This window comes from Panulirus ornatus, chromosome 28 (assembly GCF_036320965.1).
Source record: "Panulirus ornatus isolate Po-2019 chromosome 28, ASM3632096v1, whole genome shotgun sequence".
In the NCBI taxonomy this organism is placed as follows: Eukaryota; Metazoa; Arthropoda; class Malacostraca; order Decapoda; family Palinuridae; genus Panulirus; species Panulirus ornatus.
The window spans coordinates 21,692,712-21,711,405 of record NC_092251.1 but is presented as its reverse complement, the minus strand read 5'-3'; the positions used below and the strand labels follow the sequence as shown (position 1 = coordinate 21,711,405).

The 18,694-nt window shown below is 41.1% G+C and overlaps 1 protein-coding gene across 2 annotated transcripts in view; it reads right to left on the bottom strand.

Moving 5' to 3' along the window:
- Positions 1–1,692: 1,692 nt before the first annotated feature.
- LOC139757891 (alpha-2-macroglobulin receptor-associated protein) overlaps positions 1,693–18,694 on the bottom strand; it is a 92,408-nt gene continuing 75,406 nt past the window's right edge. For both annotated transcript variants that reach the window (XM_071678812.1, XM_071678811.1), the window contains exon 7: positions 1,693–4,063. In XM_071678812.1, the coding sequence (XP_071534913.1) occupies positions 3,845–4,063 (219 nt within the window). In that variant the 3' untranslated portion in view covers positions 1,693–3,844. The remainder of the gene's footprint in view (positions 4,064–18,694) is intronic.

Genomic DNA, 18,694 nt, shown 5'->3' with positions numbered 1-18,694 from the left:
TATATATATATATATATATATATATATATATATATATATATATATATATATTATCCCTGGGGATTGGGGAGAAAGAATACTTCTCACATATTCCCTGCGTGTCGTAGAAGGTGACTGAAAGGGGAGGGAGCGGGGGGGCTGGAAATCCTTCCCTCTCGTTTTTAATTTTCCAAAAGAAGGAACAGAGAAGGGTGCAAGGTGAGGATATTCCCTCAAAGGCTCAGTCCTCTGTTCTTAACGCTACCTCGCTAACGCGGGAAATGGCGAATAGTATGAAAAAAAAAATATATATATATACATCTATATACATCCTCCTCGAAGGCTCGGAGTGGGGTGCCTAAATGTGTGTGGATGTAACCAAGATGTGAAAAAAGGAGAGATAGGTAGTATGTTTGAGGAAAGGAACCTGGATGTTTTGGCTCTGAGTGAAACGAAGCTCAAGGGTAAAGGGGAAGAGTGGTTTGGAAATGTCTGGGGAGTGAAGTCAGGGGTTAGTGAGAGGACAAGAGCAAGGGAAGGAGTAGCAATACTCCTGAAACAGGAGTTGTGGGAGTATGTCATAGAATGTAAGAAAGTAAATTCTCGATTAATATGGGTAAAATTGAAAGTTGATGGAGAGAGGTGGGTGATTATTGGTGCATATGCACCTGGGCATGAGAAGAAAGATCATGAGAGGCAAGTGTTTTGGGAGCAGCTAAATGAGTGTGTTAGCGGTTTTGATGCACGAGACCGGGTTATAGTGATGGGTGATTTGAATGCAAAGGTGAGTAATGTGGCAGTTGAGGGAATAATTGGTATGCATGGGGTGTTCAGTGTTGTAAATGGAAATGGTGAAGAGCTTGTAGATTTATGTGCTGAAAAAGGACTGATGATTGGGAATACCTGGTTTAAAAAGCGAGATATACATAAGTATACTTATGTAAGTAGGAGAGATGGCCAGAGAGCGTTATTGGATTACGTGTTAATGGACAGGCGTGCGAAAGAGAGACTTTTGGATGTCAATGTGCTGAGAGGTGCAACTGGAGGGATGTCTGATCATTATCTTGTGGAGGCTAAGGTGAAGATTAGTATGGGTTTTCAGAAAAGAAGAGTGAATGTTGGGGTGAAGAAGGTGGTGAGAGTAAGTGAGCTTGGGAAGGAGACCTGTGTGAAGAAGTATCAGGAGAGACTGTGTACAGAATGGAAAAAGGTGAGAACAATGGAAGTAAGGGGAGTGGGGGAGGAATGGGATGTATTTAGGGAATCAGTGATGGATTGCGCAAAAGATGCTTGTGGCATGAGAAGAGTGGGAGGTGGGCTGTTTAGAAAGGGTAGTGAGTGGTGGGATGAAGAAGTAAGAGTATTAGTGAAAGAGAAGAGAGAGGCATTTGGACGATTTTTGCAGGGAAAAAATGCAATTGAGTGGGAGAAGTATAAAAGAAAGAGACAGGAGGTCAAGAGAAAGGTGCAAGAGGTGAAAAAAAGGGCAAATGAGAGTTGGGGTGAGAGACTATCAGTAAATTTTAGGGAGAATAAAAAGATGTTCTGGAAGGAGGTAAATAGGGTGCGTAAGACAAGGGAGCAAATGGGAACTTCAGTAAAGGGCGTAAATGGGGAGGTGATAACAAGTAGTGGTGATGTGAGAAGGAGATGGAATGAGTATTTTGAAGGTTTGTTGAATGTGTCTGATGACAGAGTGGCAGATATAGGGTGTTTGGGTCGAGGTGGTGTGCAAAGTGAGAGGGTTAGGGAAAATGATTTGGTAAACAGAGAAGAGGTAGTAAAAGCTTTGCGGAAGATGAAAGCCGGCAAGGCAACAGGTTTGGATGGTATTGCAGTGGAATTTATTAAAAAAGGGGGTGACTGTATTGTTGACTGGTTGGTAAGGTTATTTAATGTATGTATGACTCATGGTGAGGTGCCTGAGGATTGGCGGAATGCTTGCATAGTGCCGTTGTACAAAGGCAAAGGGGATAAGAGTGAGTGCTCAAATTACAGAGGTATAAGTTTGTTGAGTATTCCTGGTAAATTATATGGGAGGGTATTGATTGAGAGGGTGAAGGCATGTACAGAGCATCAGATTGGGGAAGAGCAGTGTGGTTTCAGAAGTGGTAGAGGATGTGTGGATCAGGTGTTTGCTTTGAAGAATGTATGTGAGAAATACTTAGAAAAGCAAATGGATTTGTATGTAGCATTTATGGATCTGGAGAAGGCATATGATAGAGTTGATAGAGATGCTCTGTGGAAGGTATTAAGAATATATGGTGTGGGAGGCAAGTTGTTAGAAGCAGTGAAAAGTTTTTATCGAGGATGTAAGGCATGTGTACGTGTAGGAAGAGAGGAAAGTGATTGGTTCTCAGTGAATGTAGGTTTGCGGCAGGGGTGTGTGATGTCTCCATGGTTGTTTAATTTGTTTATGGATGGGGTTGTTAGGGAGGTAAATGCAAGAGTTTTGGAAAGAGGGGCAAGTATGAAGTCTGTTGGGGATGAGAGAGCTTGGGAAGTGAGTCAGTTGTTGTTCGCTGATGATACAGCGCTGGTGGCGGATTCATGTGAGAAACTGCAGAAGCTGGTGACGGAGTTTGGTAAAGTGTGTGGAAGAAGAAAGTTAAGAGTAAATGTCAATAAGAGCAAGGTTATTAGGTACAGTAGGGTTGAGGGTCAAGTCAATTGGGAGGTGAGTTTGAATGGTGAGAGGCTGGAGGAAGTGAAGTGTTTTAGATATCTGGGAGTGGATCTGTCAGCGGATGGAACCATGGAAGCGGAAGTGGATCATAGGGTGGGGGAGGGGGCGAAAATTTTGGGAGCCTTGAAAAATGTGTGGAAGTCGAGAACATTATCCCGGAAAGCAAAAATGGGTATGTTTGAAGGAATAGTAGTTCCAACAATGTTGTATGGTTGCGAGGCGTGGGCTATGGATAGAGTTGTGCGCAGGAGGATGGATGTGCTGGAAATGAGATGTTTGAGGACAATGTGTGGTGTGAGGTGGTTTGATCGAGTAAGTAACGTAAGGGTAAGAGAGATGTGTGGAAATAAAAAGAGCGTGGTTGAGAGAGCAGAAGAGGGTGTTTTGAAATGGTTTGGGCACATGGAGAGAATGAGTGAAGAAAGATTGACCAAGAGGATATATGTGTCGGAGGTGGAGGGAACGAGGAGAAGAGGGAGACCAAATTGGAGGTGGAAAGATGGAGTGAAAAGGATTTTGTGTGATCGGGGCCTGAACATGCAGGAGGGTGAAAGGAGGGCAAGGAATAGAGTGAATTGGAGCGATGTGGTATACAGGGGTTGACGTGCTGTCAGTGGATTGAATCAAGGCATGTGAAGCGTCTGGGGTAAACCATGGAAGGCTGTGTAGGTATGTATATTTGCGTGTGTGGACGTGTGTATGTACATGTGTATGGGGGGGGTTGGGCCATTTCTTTCGTCTGTTTCCTTGCGCTACCTCGCAAACGCGGGAGACAGCGACAAAGTATAAAAAAAAAAAAAAAAAAAAAAAATCTATATTATATATCTGAAGCTTTTTCCCACCTCGAATTCCCTTAAGGGGGTGGCCACAGCAATAGTCTCTCCATAATTATTTAAGCATCATGTTTGTCTATGTAGTTTCTCATCAACAGCCACTGAAATTAATACTGCAAAACTTGTTTGAATACTGCCCTAATCAAATTAAAAGGTTAACAGATCATAACTTCTATCAAATTGGTATTTTTGGCATGAGCTAACTACCACTATCAATGCTACTGTAAACAATAAGACACTTTCAACTAATGACAATAAATTCTACACTTTCTTCCTTCACCAATCCATAACCTTTCAAGACTAATTAATACTCAAAAAAGGTACAAAGCCTTAGGATGGAAGATGATTAGAGTTCTAGGTGTCTCTGAAGGATCCTCATCTCAAGGTCTTCATGTAGTTTATCTACCTTACGTTGCTGTTTGGTCAGTCGTTCCTGCATTATCCGCTGACCCTCTGTAGACTGCATCTTTTCTACATCATCACTGACCCGATCTTGTAAAACGTTTAGCTGGCCTGTCATGTGCCGTACTTTCAAGAGACGGTGTTCATAGTGCTTCAACTCAGTCTAAGAAAAGAAAAAATACAGTTATCCTGTTGATTCTGTTATTCATTGATATGTAATTAATTAATTGTACAAACCTTGCAATGTACCATGCCCCTTTTATGGGGTTTCTGCAACATCAAGACTGCACAACAATCAATAGGAGAGAAACGATGGACTCCCTTGGAATAAGTTCCTTGACAAGACTGTGCTCCTTCTGTCAAATGACAGTAACACAACATGCTCACATTTTTTCACCACTGGATGGTGTAGAGTACATCTAACTACAACGTTAAACTGCCTTCACCAAAAAACACTATTCTATTAGATGCAACATTTGTCATGAGTGGTATCACCTCTACTGTACATCCCTAACCTCTACAAAAAAAAGTTAAGCTCTGAAAGTGCAACTCTGATCTAGACAAACACCCAAACAAATACACTCCCAGTGCAAGCACCCATCAAACAGCAGCACAAAAAAATACACAACCTTAACCTGAAAAAACTAACTCTATCACTCCAAAAACATGCTAATTAATGTATAAAGGCATGAAAGACATTCAAAGAACAACTACTAAACAAAAAAAAAAATCCAGTTCCATCCTTGCTCCCCTCTATAATTAAACAACCTTAAGACGACACACAAAGAAGATTCATCAAACATACATCAAAACATCCTGTTCACAGACACAACTCAAAGTACAAAACATCACAAAGAATAAAAACTTTTGAGATGCAATCAATAAAAATATAACTGCAAAACACACATGCAACATAACACCTATACTCTCTCTTCACTACACATGCTTGCTAAGATTCATATCCTCAACTACAGAACCTGGCCAACACATGCATTACCTATTGGTGATAAAATTTAAATGCTTACCACCCTGCAAGGCTTAAGACACACCCAAGATCCCAGAGAACTGCTCATCCCTTCACCATCCTCAACTTCTGCAACCAACCAACAACACTCCCAACCTACCAACTCCAACAGTCCACCTCGCCAGACATTACCTTTTTGCATACCAACATTGAATACTAGGACCACTGGGGGGGCACTAAATGAGTTCTCTGACCACTTACCCATTCTAATTATACTTAAACTGAGCCATCCTATCTACTCAGCTACCAAAAGAACATATTCAGTCTGGGAAAGCAAACTCGCCAGCATTTACATATTACACAAAAATCAAGGTTAAAATTCAGACCTTCCTAGATTGTTTCCCATTCCCTTATCATGCCATCTTATGCTCCAATTAACACCACAAACCAAGCCAGCAAGCTACCCATACCACAAGGTCATAACCCATTTTTCTCTCTACAAATCACAGTCCCCATAAAGCAAAGAAACACATTCAAGCGTGTAGAGACCACAGATTCAAACTAAACAATACCATCACTAACCTTAGCACCTGGAAAAAGACATAAAACTGTTATATATTCCTTAACATTAGACTAAAAACCAAGAGCAACCAACTCTGGAGAACAGTAAAGAAAATCTATACATCCTATACCACTCCAGCCCCATTGCATGAAGCACTTCTTGCCAAAACATCATTCCCTCTATAAAAGAACATTTAAACACGAATTCAAGGGACACACTTAAAAATGAGCCTTAAAACAATCACACCCCTAACTAGAAATAATGAAAAGACTACACAAACCATGCAGAAGCAACTGCTCACCCACCCTTCACCCTCAGCCATTCAAAATGCAAGTATGACAGAGAACCCTGCAAGTGGTCCTGCTCCCACACACTGGCCCACACATATCTTTTTAGCAATTCCTGGCTACATAACAAAATTCCATATTCTGGAAACTTGTAGAAATATTATCCATCTTGATATCCTCCAACTACCACACAACTATTGCCCAATATCACTTCTGTTATCAATAACCAAACCCATTGAAAAGTTGACCCACAATCAGAATCAATGGTGTCTCTTTCACCCATGTAGCACAGCTTTATACCCAAGCACTACACTATTACACTGCTCATGGGCCTCATACAATACATCCAAGATGGCTTCAACCCCTTCTCACACAGTACTTGCAACAGGTAACAAAGCATATGACAGTTTCCCTAATAAAGCCTCACACATAAGATACATTATACTACCCTCCAAAACAATGATGGAAAGTGGTTAGCTAATTTCACAACTGGCCTACAAATCATTACCAAAATCTTCACCTTTAAAGTTCTCAAAATCTATAATTTGGAGTTCCCCAGGAAGCAGTCCTCTCTCCAACCCTCTTCACTCTCTTCCTACATGACCTCCCAACACCTGCACTCCACAGAGTAAAAGTCCTCTCACTGGCTCAAAACAGGATATCAGCATCCCTAGAGAACCCACTAGTCCACTCAACCCCATACCGACACAATTCCAACATACATCCTCCTATTACCCTGAATGGGCAACCACTCCCAATTACCAGGACCCCAACCATACTAGGTATCATGTATGAAATACACATAAAATTTACTTCCCACACCAAAAACATGAACACTAAGGCTATAAGCAAACTAAATGCCCTCACAAAATTTACTGGCACAAATTTTGGAAAGGGAAAGAGGAACCCTCAGCATAACACAAAAGCTGTTCATCTTCACCCTCAACTACACCTCATCTACCAAAAGCAAAAACAACAAAACTGCAAACCACACAAAACAAGGCCCTAAGAACAATCATTAGTTACCTTACACCCACTAACACTTAATAACTGAACAAAAAATGCTTCAAACTTCAATCTCGCCTCAACATGTTTGTTGACCAATTCAGTACAACAGCCCATGACCTCTTCCAACCACTTAACCTCAAGTAGAAACAAAATAAACTTACTATTGCTTCACACTTTAGCAACCAAAACTTAAAAGATCACCCCCTGCCCCTACAAATGTAATGCTGACTAAGCATATATCCAATTTTCACTTCACAAGTACTAAATAACTACCCCCAATCCAAACCTAAATTTTACCCAACTAGACATTAATCAAAATGAAACTACATTCCCAAGGCATTGTAAGGGTGGCTCTCTCATCTTCATTCTAGATGCTACCCATCTCTACAACACTACAAAAACTGATTCAACAAATCACAGGACCTGCTATATGCCTAAGCCTCAGCTCTCATACTAGAAGCACTAAACAATTACTCGTTAACTCCTGCAATCACCTCTCAGCCAAACACTATTGTTAAAAAATCATTTTTCTTGACCTGCAGTTCCTCCTGGTGGATGTGGCCAGCTTCCTGTACACTGCAGGAGCTCCACAAAAAGGGTACTAGCTGCAATGTAGGCAAGGAGGATCTTGTGATATGATGAAATGGTGTTTGCAATGTTATAGGGATGGGTGATGTCAAGATTGCAGACGTAAATGAGCAACTCATGTCTGTCTGTTGAGCATGGCTTCTAGAGGGGTGTATGTTTAGTGTTCTGGAGTTTGAGATTGAGTTGGAAGGGCAGCTATAAAGTACTTGTCAGGTTATTTCAGTGTGTATGTGTTTTGTCAGTGTTGTATTTGTTGGGGGTTCGGGGTTTATGAGTAGGGATTACTGAAGTGTGAAGCATGGGAAAGCTTTCCATTTCTACTTGGATGTTGGTGGTGAACTAAGAAGTGATTTGGGCAGAGAGGTCTAGTGCTGTTGCATACACTTGAGTGCTAAGCATGAGGTGGGATTACATAGCATTGCAATGTTATTGGTGTTAATGTGTAGGTGTTGGCTCCTTGTGGTTGCTAGGCAGCCAGTGATTGTTCTGAGTGTACTATTTTGTGCAATTTGAAGCTCTGCTATATTTGCTTTTGGGAGTAAAAGGAAGACCAGCCAGATGAGTGGAGTAAATGAATCATACATAAAAGAAACTAAGGGATTCTTTTTCTTGCATCCAAATCTGGTGCTATTTAGTGTTCTAAGGGCATTTAGTTTGTGTGTTGCTTTTGTGTTAATGTTACTGGCATGAGGAGTGAATGCCATATACATGTATCATATGAAATGCCTAGAATGGATGATGTTTTGTTCACTGGGAGTTATTTTTCCATAAAGGGGACTGGAGGGATTCATGTCTGTCTGGGGTTAAAAGAGTCACTTAAAACTTCTTTGGAAATGCAGACATTCTGTTCTCGGTTAGCCACTGTTCCAATTCTGTAATGTAGTACTGCATGTTTTTTGTTGCTACTGTGGTGTCAAGGCACTGTGATATAATTGTGGTGGTCATCAGCATATGACAGGACCTTCTTGTGGTTTGCTGGAGATAATGGGAGGTCATGTAGGAAGAGGCTGAAGAAAAACTGTTCCTTGGGAACTTCATTGTTGAGCTTGTAAGCTTTAGAGGTGCACCCATTACGACTGACTTAAATTGCAGCCTGCTGTGAAGCTCCCTAACTACTTTTTGTCAATGTGGAGGGTGGTGTCAAGTATCTTTAGTAAAAGGATGTGTTGGGGAACAGTGTCAAATGCTTTGTTGATGTCTACTGCCAATAATATTGTGCAGGAAGGGGGAGTTGTGATTACTTAAAATTATCTAGGATATGTTGTCTATCCCTGGGGATAGGGAAGAAAGAATACCTCCCACGCATTCCTCACGTGTTGTAGAAGGCGACTAAAGGGGATGGGAGTAGGGGGCTAGAAACCCTCCCCTCCTTGTATTTTACCTTTCTAAAAGGGGAAACAGAAGAAGGAGTCATGCAGGGAGTGCTCACCCTCCTCGAAGGCTCAGATTTGGGGTGTCTATATGTGTGTGGATGTAACCAAGATGAGAAAAAAGGAGATAGGTAGTATGTTTGAGGAAAGGAACCTGGATGTTTTGGCTCTGAGTGAAACAAAGCTCAAGGGTAAAGGGGAAGAGTGGTTTGGGAATGTCTTGGGAGTAAAGTCAGGGGTTAGTGAGAGGACAAGAGCAAGGGAAGGAGTAGCACTACTCCTGAAACAGAGAGTGGTGGAAGTATGTGATAGAGTGTAAGAAAGTAAACTCTAGATTGATATGGGTAAAACTGAAAGTGGATGGAGAGAGATGGGTGATTATTGGTGCATATGCACCTGGGAATGAGAAGAAAGATCATGAGAGGCAAGTGTTTTGGGAGCAGCTGAGTAAGTGTGTCAGTAGTTTTGATGCATGAGACCGGGTTATAGTGATTGGTGATTTGAATGCAAAGGTGAGTAATGTGGCAGTTGAGGGAATAACCGGTGTACATGGGGTATTCAGTGTTGTAAATGGAAATGGTGAAGAGCTTGTAGATTTGTGTGCTGAAAAAGGACTGGTGATTGGGAATACCTTGTTTAAAAAGAGAGATATACATAAGTATACATATGTAAGTAGGAGAGATGGCCAGAGAGCATTATTGGATTACGTGTTATATGATAGGAGTGCAAAAGAGACTTTTGGATGTTAATGTGCTGAGAGGGGCAACTGGAGGGATGTCTGATCATTATCTTGTGGAGGCAAAGGTGAAGATTTGTAGAGGTTTTCAGAAAAGATGAGAGAAAGTTGGGGTGAAGAGAGTGGTGAGAGTAAGTGAGCTTGGGAAGAAGACTTGTGTGAGGAAGTACCAGGAGAGACTGAGTACAGAATGGAAAAAGTGAGAACAATGGAAGTAAGGGGAGTGGGGGAGGAATGGGATGTATTTAGGGAATAAGTGATGGATTGCACAAAAGATGCTTGTGACATGAGAAGAGTGGGAGGTGGGTTGATTAGAAAGGGTAGCGAGTGGTGGGATGAAGAAGTAAGATTATTAGTGAAAGAGAAGAGAGAGGCATTTGGACAATTTTTTCAGGGAAATAATGCAAATGACTGGGAGATGTATAAAAGAAAGAGGCAGGAGGTCAAGAGAAAGGTGCAAGAGGGCAAATGAGAGTTGGGGTGAGAGAGCATCATTAAATTTTAGGGAGAGTAAAAAGATGTTTTGGAAGGAGTTAAATAAAGTGCATAAGACAAGGGAACAAATGGGAACTTCAGTGAAGGGGGCTAATGGGGAGGTGGTAACAAGTAGTGGTGATGTGAGGAGATGGGGTGAGTATTTTGAAGGTTTGTTGAATGTGTTTGATGCTAGAGTGGCAGATATAGGGTGTTTTGGAAGAGGTGGTGTGCAAAGTGAGAGGGTTAGGGAGAATAATTTGGTAAACAGAGAAGAGGTAGTAAAAGCTTTGCGGAAGATGAAAGCCGGCTAGGCAGCGGGTTTGGATGGTATTGCAGTAGAATTTATTAAAAAAAGGGGATGACTGTATTGTTGACTGCTTGGTATGGTTATTCAATGTATGTATGACTCATGGTGAGGTGCCTGAGGATTGGAGGAATGCTTGCATAGTGCCATTGTACAAAGGCAAAGGGGATAAAAGTGAGTACTAAAATTACAGAGGTATAAGTTTGTTGAGTATTCCTGGGAAATTATATGGGAGGGTATTGACTGAGAGGGTGAAGGCATGTACAGAGCATCAGATTGGGGAAGAGCAGTGTGGTTTCAGAAGTGGTGGAGGATGTGTGGATCAGGTGTTTGCTTTGAAGAATGTGTGTGAGAAATACTTAGAAAAGCATATGGATTTGTAAGTAGCATTTATGGATCTGGAGAAGGCATATGATAGAGTTGATAGAGATGCTCTGTGGAAGGTATTAAGAATATATGGTGTGGGGGCAAGTTGTTAGAAGCAGTGAAAAGTTTTTATCGAAGATGTAAGGCATGTGTACGTGCAGGAAGAGGGGAAAGTGACTGGTTCTCAGTGAATGTTGGTTTGTGGCAGGGGTGTGTGATGTCTTCATAGTTGTTTAATTTGTTTATGGATGGGGTTGTTAGGGAGGTGAATGCAAGAGTTTTGGAAAGAGGGGCAAGCATGCAGTCTGTTGTGGATGAGAGAGCTTGGGAAGTGAGTAAGTTGTTGTTCGCTGATGATACAGCGCTGGTGGCTGATTCAGGTGAGAAACTGCAGAAGCTGGTGACTGAGTTTGGTAACGTGTGAGAAAGAAGAAAGCTGAGAGTAAATGTGAATAAGAGCAAGGTTATTAGGAACAGCAGAGTTGAGGGACAAGTCAATTGGGAGGTAAGTTTGAATGGAGGAAGTAAAGTGTTTTAGATATCTGGGTGTCGATTTGGCAGCGGATGGAACCATGGAAGTGGAAGTGAATCATAGGGTGGGGGAGGGGGCGAAAGTTCTGGGAGCGTTGAAGGATGTGTGGAAGTCGGGAACATTATATTGTAAAGCAAAAATGGGTATGTTTGAAGGAATAGTGATTCCAACAATGTTATATGGTTGCGAGGCGTGGGCTATAGATAGAGTTGTGCGGAGGAGGGTGGATGTGCTGGAAATGAGATGTTTGAGGACAATATGTGGTGTGAAGTGGTTTGATCGAGTAATTAATAATAGGGTAAGAGAGAGGTGGAGGGAACGAGAAGTGGGAGACCAAATTGGAGGTGGAAAGGTGGAGTGAAAAAGATTTTGAGTGATCGGGGCCTGAACATGCAGGAGGGTGAAAGGCGTGCAAGGAACAGAGTGAATTGGAACGATGTGGTATACCAGGGTCAATGTGCTGTCAGTGGATTGAACCAGGGCATGTGAAGCGTCTGGGGTAAACCATGGAAAGTTCTGTGGGGCCTGGATGTGGAAAGGGAGCTGTGATTTCGGTGCATTTTACATGACAGCTAGAGAATGAGTGTGAACGAATGTGGCCTTCATTGTCTTTTCCTAGCGCTACCTCACGCACATGCGGGGGGAGGGGGTTGTTATTTCATGTGTGTCGGGGTGGTGATGGGAATTAACAAATTATTGGCAGACAGTATGAATTATGTACATGTGTATATATGTATATGTCTGTGTGTGTATATACATATATGTATACGTTGAGATGTACAGGTATGTATATTTGCATGTGTGGATGTGCATGTATGTATATACATGTGTATGTGGGTGGGTTGGGCCATTCTTTTGTCTGTTTCCTTGCGCTACCTCGCTAACGCAGGAGACAGCGACAAAGCAAAATAAATAATAAATGTTGTCTATATAGAGTGGTGGGGTAGTCAATGTGAATGAAAGCCATGCTGTGTAGGTGAGTATCGGATATTTTGCCGATTTTGTTTTGGATCATTCATTCAGGAGTTACACTTAAACAATAACTAAACCAGCAAAAAGCACACACCACAAGGGCACAGATAAAATACAACTCAAATTTCTCCCTATAAGTTCCACACCTCATAAAGCAAAGAAACAATCTTAGACAAAACCACTCTCCATCACTGGATATCAGAAAACAAATCCAAACAATAACAAACACTACTACTACCCTAATAACTGAAAGATTAACTGAATATTGGCACTCCTTCATCAAAACAGTCAACATAATGAGCACAAGTAACATATAAGGACAGACAACATATCGAACTTTCACATAGCAGACTAAGGCCTATTTGCAACTACTCCTGGCTACACAACAAAATCCCTAACATCTGGAAACTTGCCAACATAATACAATACCAATCTATCAACAACATCAGCAAAGCATCTGACACTCTCCCCAATGCATCCTTACACAAAATTACTTGATACCATCCTCCAAAACAATGAAAAAAAGGTGGTTGACCAATTTCACTGATAGCCACCATGCCTGAGTCATTCACAACTGCTTTACCTCTAAAATACTCTTAACTCAAAAGTAGTTCCCCAAGGAACAGTTCTTCCAGCTCTCTTCAATCTCTTCCTACACAACCTCCCATTAACTCTGGAAAACCTTAACATGAAGGTCCCTTCATATGATGATGACTTTCTAGTCACATCACACCTTTAATGCCAAAGTAGCAACATCAAACATGCTGCACTACATTACCAAATGGAACAATGACTAATCTGGAACAGAATGACTGTATCTCCACATAAGTCTTCTATCATTTTTTTAATCCCAGACAGACAAGAATCCAGGTCACAACTTCCACTCAACTTGAATGGTCAGTCTCCCCCACTAAAAAAATCAACAACCATTCTAAGCATCACATATGTCACACACAGCATTCACTCCACACCAATAAAATCAACACAAAAACAATACACACACACTAAATGTCCTTAGTACATTAATTGATACTAGACCTGGACAAGAAAAAGGATACCTCAACATCTTATACATTCAAATTCAACTGCTCCACTTTAAATTATGCTTCATCTGCCAGGTCTTCCATCCTCCCAAAGCAAATATAACAAAACTGCAAGCTACACAAATTAGTGAACTTAGAATAATCATTGGCTCCCTGTCAACCACAAACACTCAACACCTTCACAAAGAAACAAAGATCTTCCCTATTTCTCCAGATTGTAAAAGCTTAACCACTTCTAAACTTTCACTAGCTAGTTTTCAATAGTCATTTTTACGACAAAAATCTGATCCACACAATCCCTAACCTTTTCAAAACTCCCTTGCTTCAGTCACTTCCATCACTCTATCAGTCAACACTCTTGCATATTTTCCAAGTATACTTAACAGGCTTACTCCCCTCTAATTGCTACATACATCCTCAGCACATTTTCCTGTGAATAAAAGGAACAATAACAGCTTTTACCCAATCCTCAAGCACATAATCCACACTATATATCTATCTATATCTCTGATGCCAGTTCCAATTATAACTCCCTCAAAGGGGTGGCCACAGCAACAGTCTCCATAACTAAAAAAACTCCAGCACTGCTTCTCAGCTTTAAGTGCCTCACCCTTAACAGGGCACTGGCAGAAGGCAAGTCTAGCACAGTAATTAAAGAGGCTCCCACCTAATGTTCCTAATGACTATTTCTATCTAATGCTCCTACCCACTACTTCTGCCATGTGTTTCTACCTAATGCTCCTGCCTAAAGGTCTTAACTACTACTTCTACCTACTACTATCATTTTGCCAAAAGGCAGGACTAGCGCAAAGTGCTCACAACAGGAAAATCTAAAGTTACAAAAACTAAACTGCATGAGTTAAATGTTGTCAAGTGTTACATATGACAAGGAGAGACTGTAAGTTTGTGGACAGAATGCTAGTGGTCCACATGTCAGTGAGCAGAAAGAAAAGACAGCTATCTGGGTCAGAGGAGTGCAGCTTGACAACCACTAAAATGCTGGTTCACTAAGTAAAATACTCACTGCTTCTATAGTCTATTTTCTTTATACCTAACTGCCTCTCCCATCTTAGCATGAATCAGGTACTATTGGCACCTTCATGTAAAACTTATCACTATAAGTTTTATAATGTCCTGTACACCACTAGCATGATATTTTCCACTTCCCTTCCTTGCCCACTTGCAACTTTTTCAAAATAGTTCAAAAGAAGGCATACTTCATGATGCATACAGCAAGCTGAAATTCTTGATTTCAGCCATGTAGCTCTTATGTAAAAATATATCCCATGAGGATGTCTGGAGTGCTATGGTCTGGCATGCTCCCACTGTCAGAGAGGCAATTAATTCTATTTCAAAATGGCAAGAATACAAGATGTAGCTCATGCATCAAAATTTAGAATTACATTTTACCTACTGAATTTTGACTAAGCTCATTCGAAGCACAACTTTTAGATATTAATTTGATTTTCACTGATTTCAAAAAAGACTCAAATGTTACATGAGCAGTAAAATATTCTTTCTTATTTTTCCTTCCACATTTGCTAATTCCCACAAAAGCAAGGTAATGGCTCTTTCCTCTATACCTCTGTTGCCTTCTATAACATATGGAAGATACATTGGTACTGGTTTCCTCCTCTATCCCCATGGATACAAAAAATATACAAAGTATATATAAACACATCAGATGTGACATATACACATAAATGCTCAAAGGTCAGTGGCTAAACTAAAAATATAGTTTTTTCCTGAAACAGCACTTCATAAATAAAATACAGTAACAAATTACAAAGCAAGAGTGAATAATATATGACATATAACAATAGGGGAGAAAAAATTCTACCTCCATATTCCCTAGGTGTTGTAGAAGGCGAAAAAAGGGGGCAAGGAGCAGGGTGCTACTACTGAAGCAGTTGTGGAAGTGTGTGTGTGATAGATTGTAAGGAAGCGTATTAGTCATGACAGGTGATTTAAATGCAAGGATAAGTAATGTATACAACTCACCTTTTGCTAAATACTTTTCATGGAACTGGAGAAAGCATATAACAGAGTCAAGTGGAATGCTTTGTGGGATGTGTTAAGGATATAAAGTTTAGGAGGAAAACTATTGGATGATGTAAAAGCCTTCAATAGAAGAGGAAATGCGTGTGTAAGAGTGGATGGAGAACTGAGCGAAAGTTTTAAGATACATGTAGGTGTGAGACAGGGTAGTGTGATGTCACCGTGGCTTTTTAACATGTACATGGATGGAGTGATGAGAGAGACGAAATCAAAACTAGGGAAAAGGGATGCAGAGATGGAGTGTGAAGGTAAGATATGGTGGCAAGTGATAAGCCTGTTTGTGGAGAGTGGAGCTGCAGAAGGTTGTGCGTCTTATTATGTGTGTAAGCAGGGAAGATTGAATTTAAATACAAGTAAAAGCAAAGTAATGGTGTTTGAAAGGAAACAGAGTGAAAGTATAGATTTTGTAAAACCATACAGAGTGAAAGAAGAATGTGTACTAAATTATGTTGTGGATATGTAGGAAAAAGACTGAAAGAAGTGAGGGACTCTTAAGTATCTGGGAACTGTCCTGGATAAGTGTGGTGATATGGAAGGAGAGATAAGGGAGAGAGCAGTACAGGGTAGAAGAGTCATTGGGTCCCTTAACAGAATAATGAAGGGTACAGGTGTAAGTATGGAACTGAAGAGAGGATTAAAGGACAGCATAGCCCTCTCAACCCTGACCTATGCAGCCAAAACATGGATCTGGAATGAGGCACAGAGGTCAAGAATCCAGGAAGTGGAAATGAGCTATTTGAGAGGAGCATGTGGTGTGACTAGATGAAATGAAGAAAGAAATGAAAGGGTGTTTGAGAGTTGTAGTATGGCAATGAATGCAAAGAGAATGAATTGTGGAGTGGTATAATAGGTGAAACATAATACTTGAAGGTGGTTTGGGCAAGAGGAAAGAATGCAAGACTGGGAGTTTACAAGGAGAGTGTATGATAGTACAATTAAAGGGGATGGTGTGAATGGAAGACCACCTGTGACATGGCAAGTAGGGTAGAGGAATACTGGAGTGAGAGAAACAGAGGAAGAATGTGTGGAATGAATTATGTGAGGGGGGCATGTAAGGACAAGGATAAGTGGAGAATCTTTTGCCATGGCCACCCCTTGGTGGAAGTTCCCATAGGGAACAGGAGTCAGAGATACAGACAGAACAGACTGATAGATAAGTAATGTGGCAGCTGTGGGTATAATTGGTGCACGAGGGGTATTCAGTATTACAAAATGAAAGGGAGAAAAGCTTGTGTTGCGCGCTGAAAAAAGAATGATGATTGGGAATATTTGGTTTAAAAATACAGATTATTATCAAATTTTATCATTTTGTTATACTTGGTCACTGTCTCCTGCATTAGCGAGGTAGAGCAAGGAAACAGACAAAAGAATGGCCCAAATCACCCACATACACATGCATATACATAAATGCCAACACACGCACATATACATACCTATACATTTCAACATATACATACATATACATACAGACATATACATACATACATACAAATGCATATATTCATTCTTACTGCCTTCATCCATTCCCGTCGCCAACCCGCCACATATGAAGAACAGCACCCCCCTCCCCCCTCGTGTACACAGGGTAGCACTAGGAAAAGACAACAAAGGCCACATTCATTCCCATTCAGTCTCTAGCTGTCATGTGTAATGCACCGAAACCATGGCTCCCTTTCCACATCCAGGCCCACAAAACTTTCCATGGTTTACCCCAGACGCTTTACATGCTCTGGCTCAATCCAATGACAGCAAATCAACCCCAGTATACCACATCATTCCAATTAACTCTATTCCTTGCACGCCTTTCACCCTCCTGTATGTTCAGGCCCCGATCGCTCAAAATCTTTTTCACTCCATTCTTCCACCTCCAATTTGGTCTCCCACTTCTCCTCGTTCCCTCCACCTCTGACACATATATCCTCTTTGTCAATCTGTCCCCACTCATTCTCTCCATGTGACCAAACCATTTCAAAACACCCTCTTCTGCTCTCTCAACCACACTCTTTTTATTACCACACATTACTCTTACCCTTTCATTACTTACTTGATCAAACCACCTCACACCACATATTGTCCTTAAACTCATTCTCTCCATGTGACCAAACCATTTCAATATACATATGCTCTCTCAACCACACTCTTTTTATTACCACACATCTCAATTACCCTTTCATTACTTACTCGATCAAACCACCTCACACCATATATTGTCCTGAAACATTTCATTTCCAGCACCCTCCTCAGCACAACTTATCTAAAGCCCACACATCACAACCATATAACATTGTTGGAATCACTATTCCTTCATACATACCTATTTTTGCTCTCCGAGATAATGTTCTCGCCTCCCACACATTCTTTAATACTCCCAGAACCTTCGTCCCTTCCCCCACCCTGTGACTCACTTCTGCTTCCATGGTTCCTTCCGCTGCTAAACCCACTCCCAGATATCTAAAACACTCACTTCCTCCAGTTTTTCTCCATTCAAACTTACCTCCCAATTAACTTGTCCCTTAACGCTGCTGAACCCAATTACGTTGCTCTTATTCACATTTACTCTCAGCTTTCTTTTTTCACACACTTTACCAAACTCAGTCACCAACTTCTAAAGTTTCTCACCCAAATCAGCCACCAGTGTTGTATCATCAGCGAACAATAACTGACACTTCCCAAGCCCTCTCATCCACAACAGACTGCATACTTGCCCCTCTCTCCAAAATTCTTGCATTTACCTCCAAAATTCTTGCATTTACCTCCATAACAACCCCATCCATAAACAAATTAAATAACCATGGAGACATCATGCACCCATGCCGCAAACCAACATTCACTGGGAACCAATTACTTTCCTCTCTTCCTACTCGTACAAATGCCTTACATCTTTGATAAAAACTTTTCACTGCTTCTAGCAACTTACCTCCCACACCATGTACTCTTAATACCTTACACAAAGCATCTCTATCAACTCAATCTTATGCCTTCTCCAGATCCATATATGCTACATACAAACCCATCTGTTTTTCTAAGTATTTCTCACATACATTCTTGAGAGCAAACACCTGATCCACACATTCTCTACCACTCCTGAAACGACACTGCTCTTCCCTATTCTGATGCTCTGTACATGCCTTTACCCTCTCAATCAATACCCTCCCATATAATTTCTCAGGAATATTCAACAAACTTATACCTTTATTATTTGAACACTCACCTTTATCCCCTTTACCTTTGTACAATGGCACTATGCATGCATTCCGCTAATCCTCACGCACTTCACCATGAACCATACATACACTGAATATCCTTACCAACCAGCCAACAACACAGCCAGCCCCTTTTTTAATAAATTCCACTGCAATACCATCCAAACCCGCCGCCTTGCCGGCTTTCATCTTCCGCAAAGCTTTCACTACCTCTTCTCTGTTTACCAAACCATTCTCCCTGACCCTCTCGCTTCGCACACCACCTCTACCAAAACACCCTATATCTGCCAATCTATTATCAAACACATTCAACAAACCTTCAAA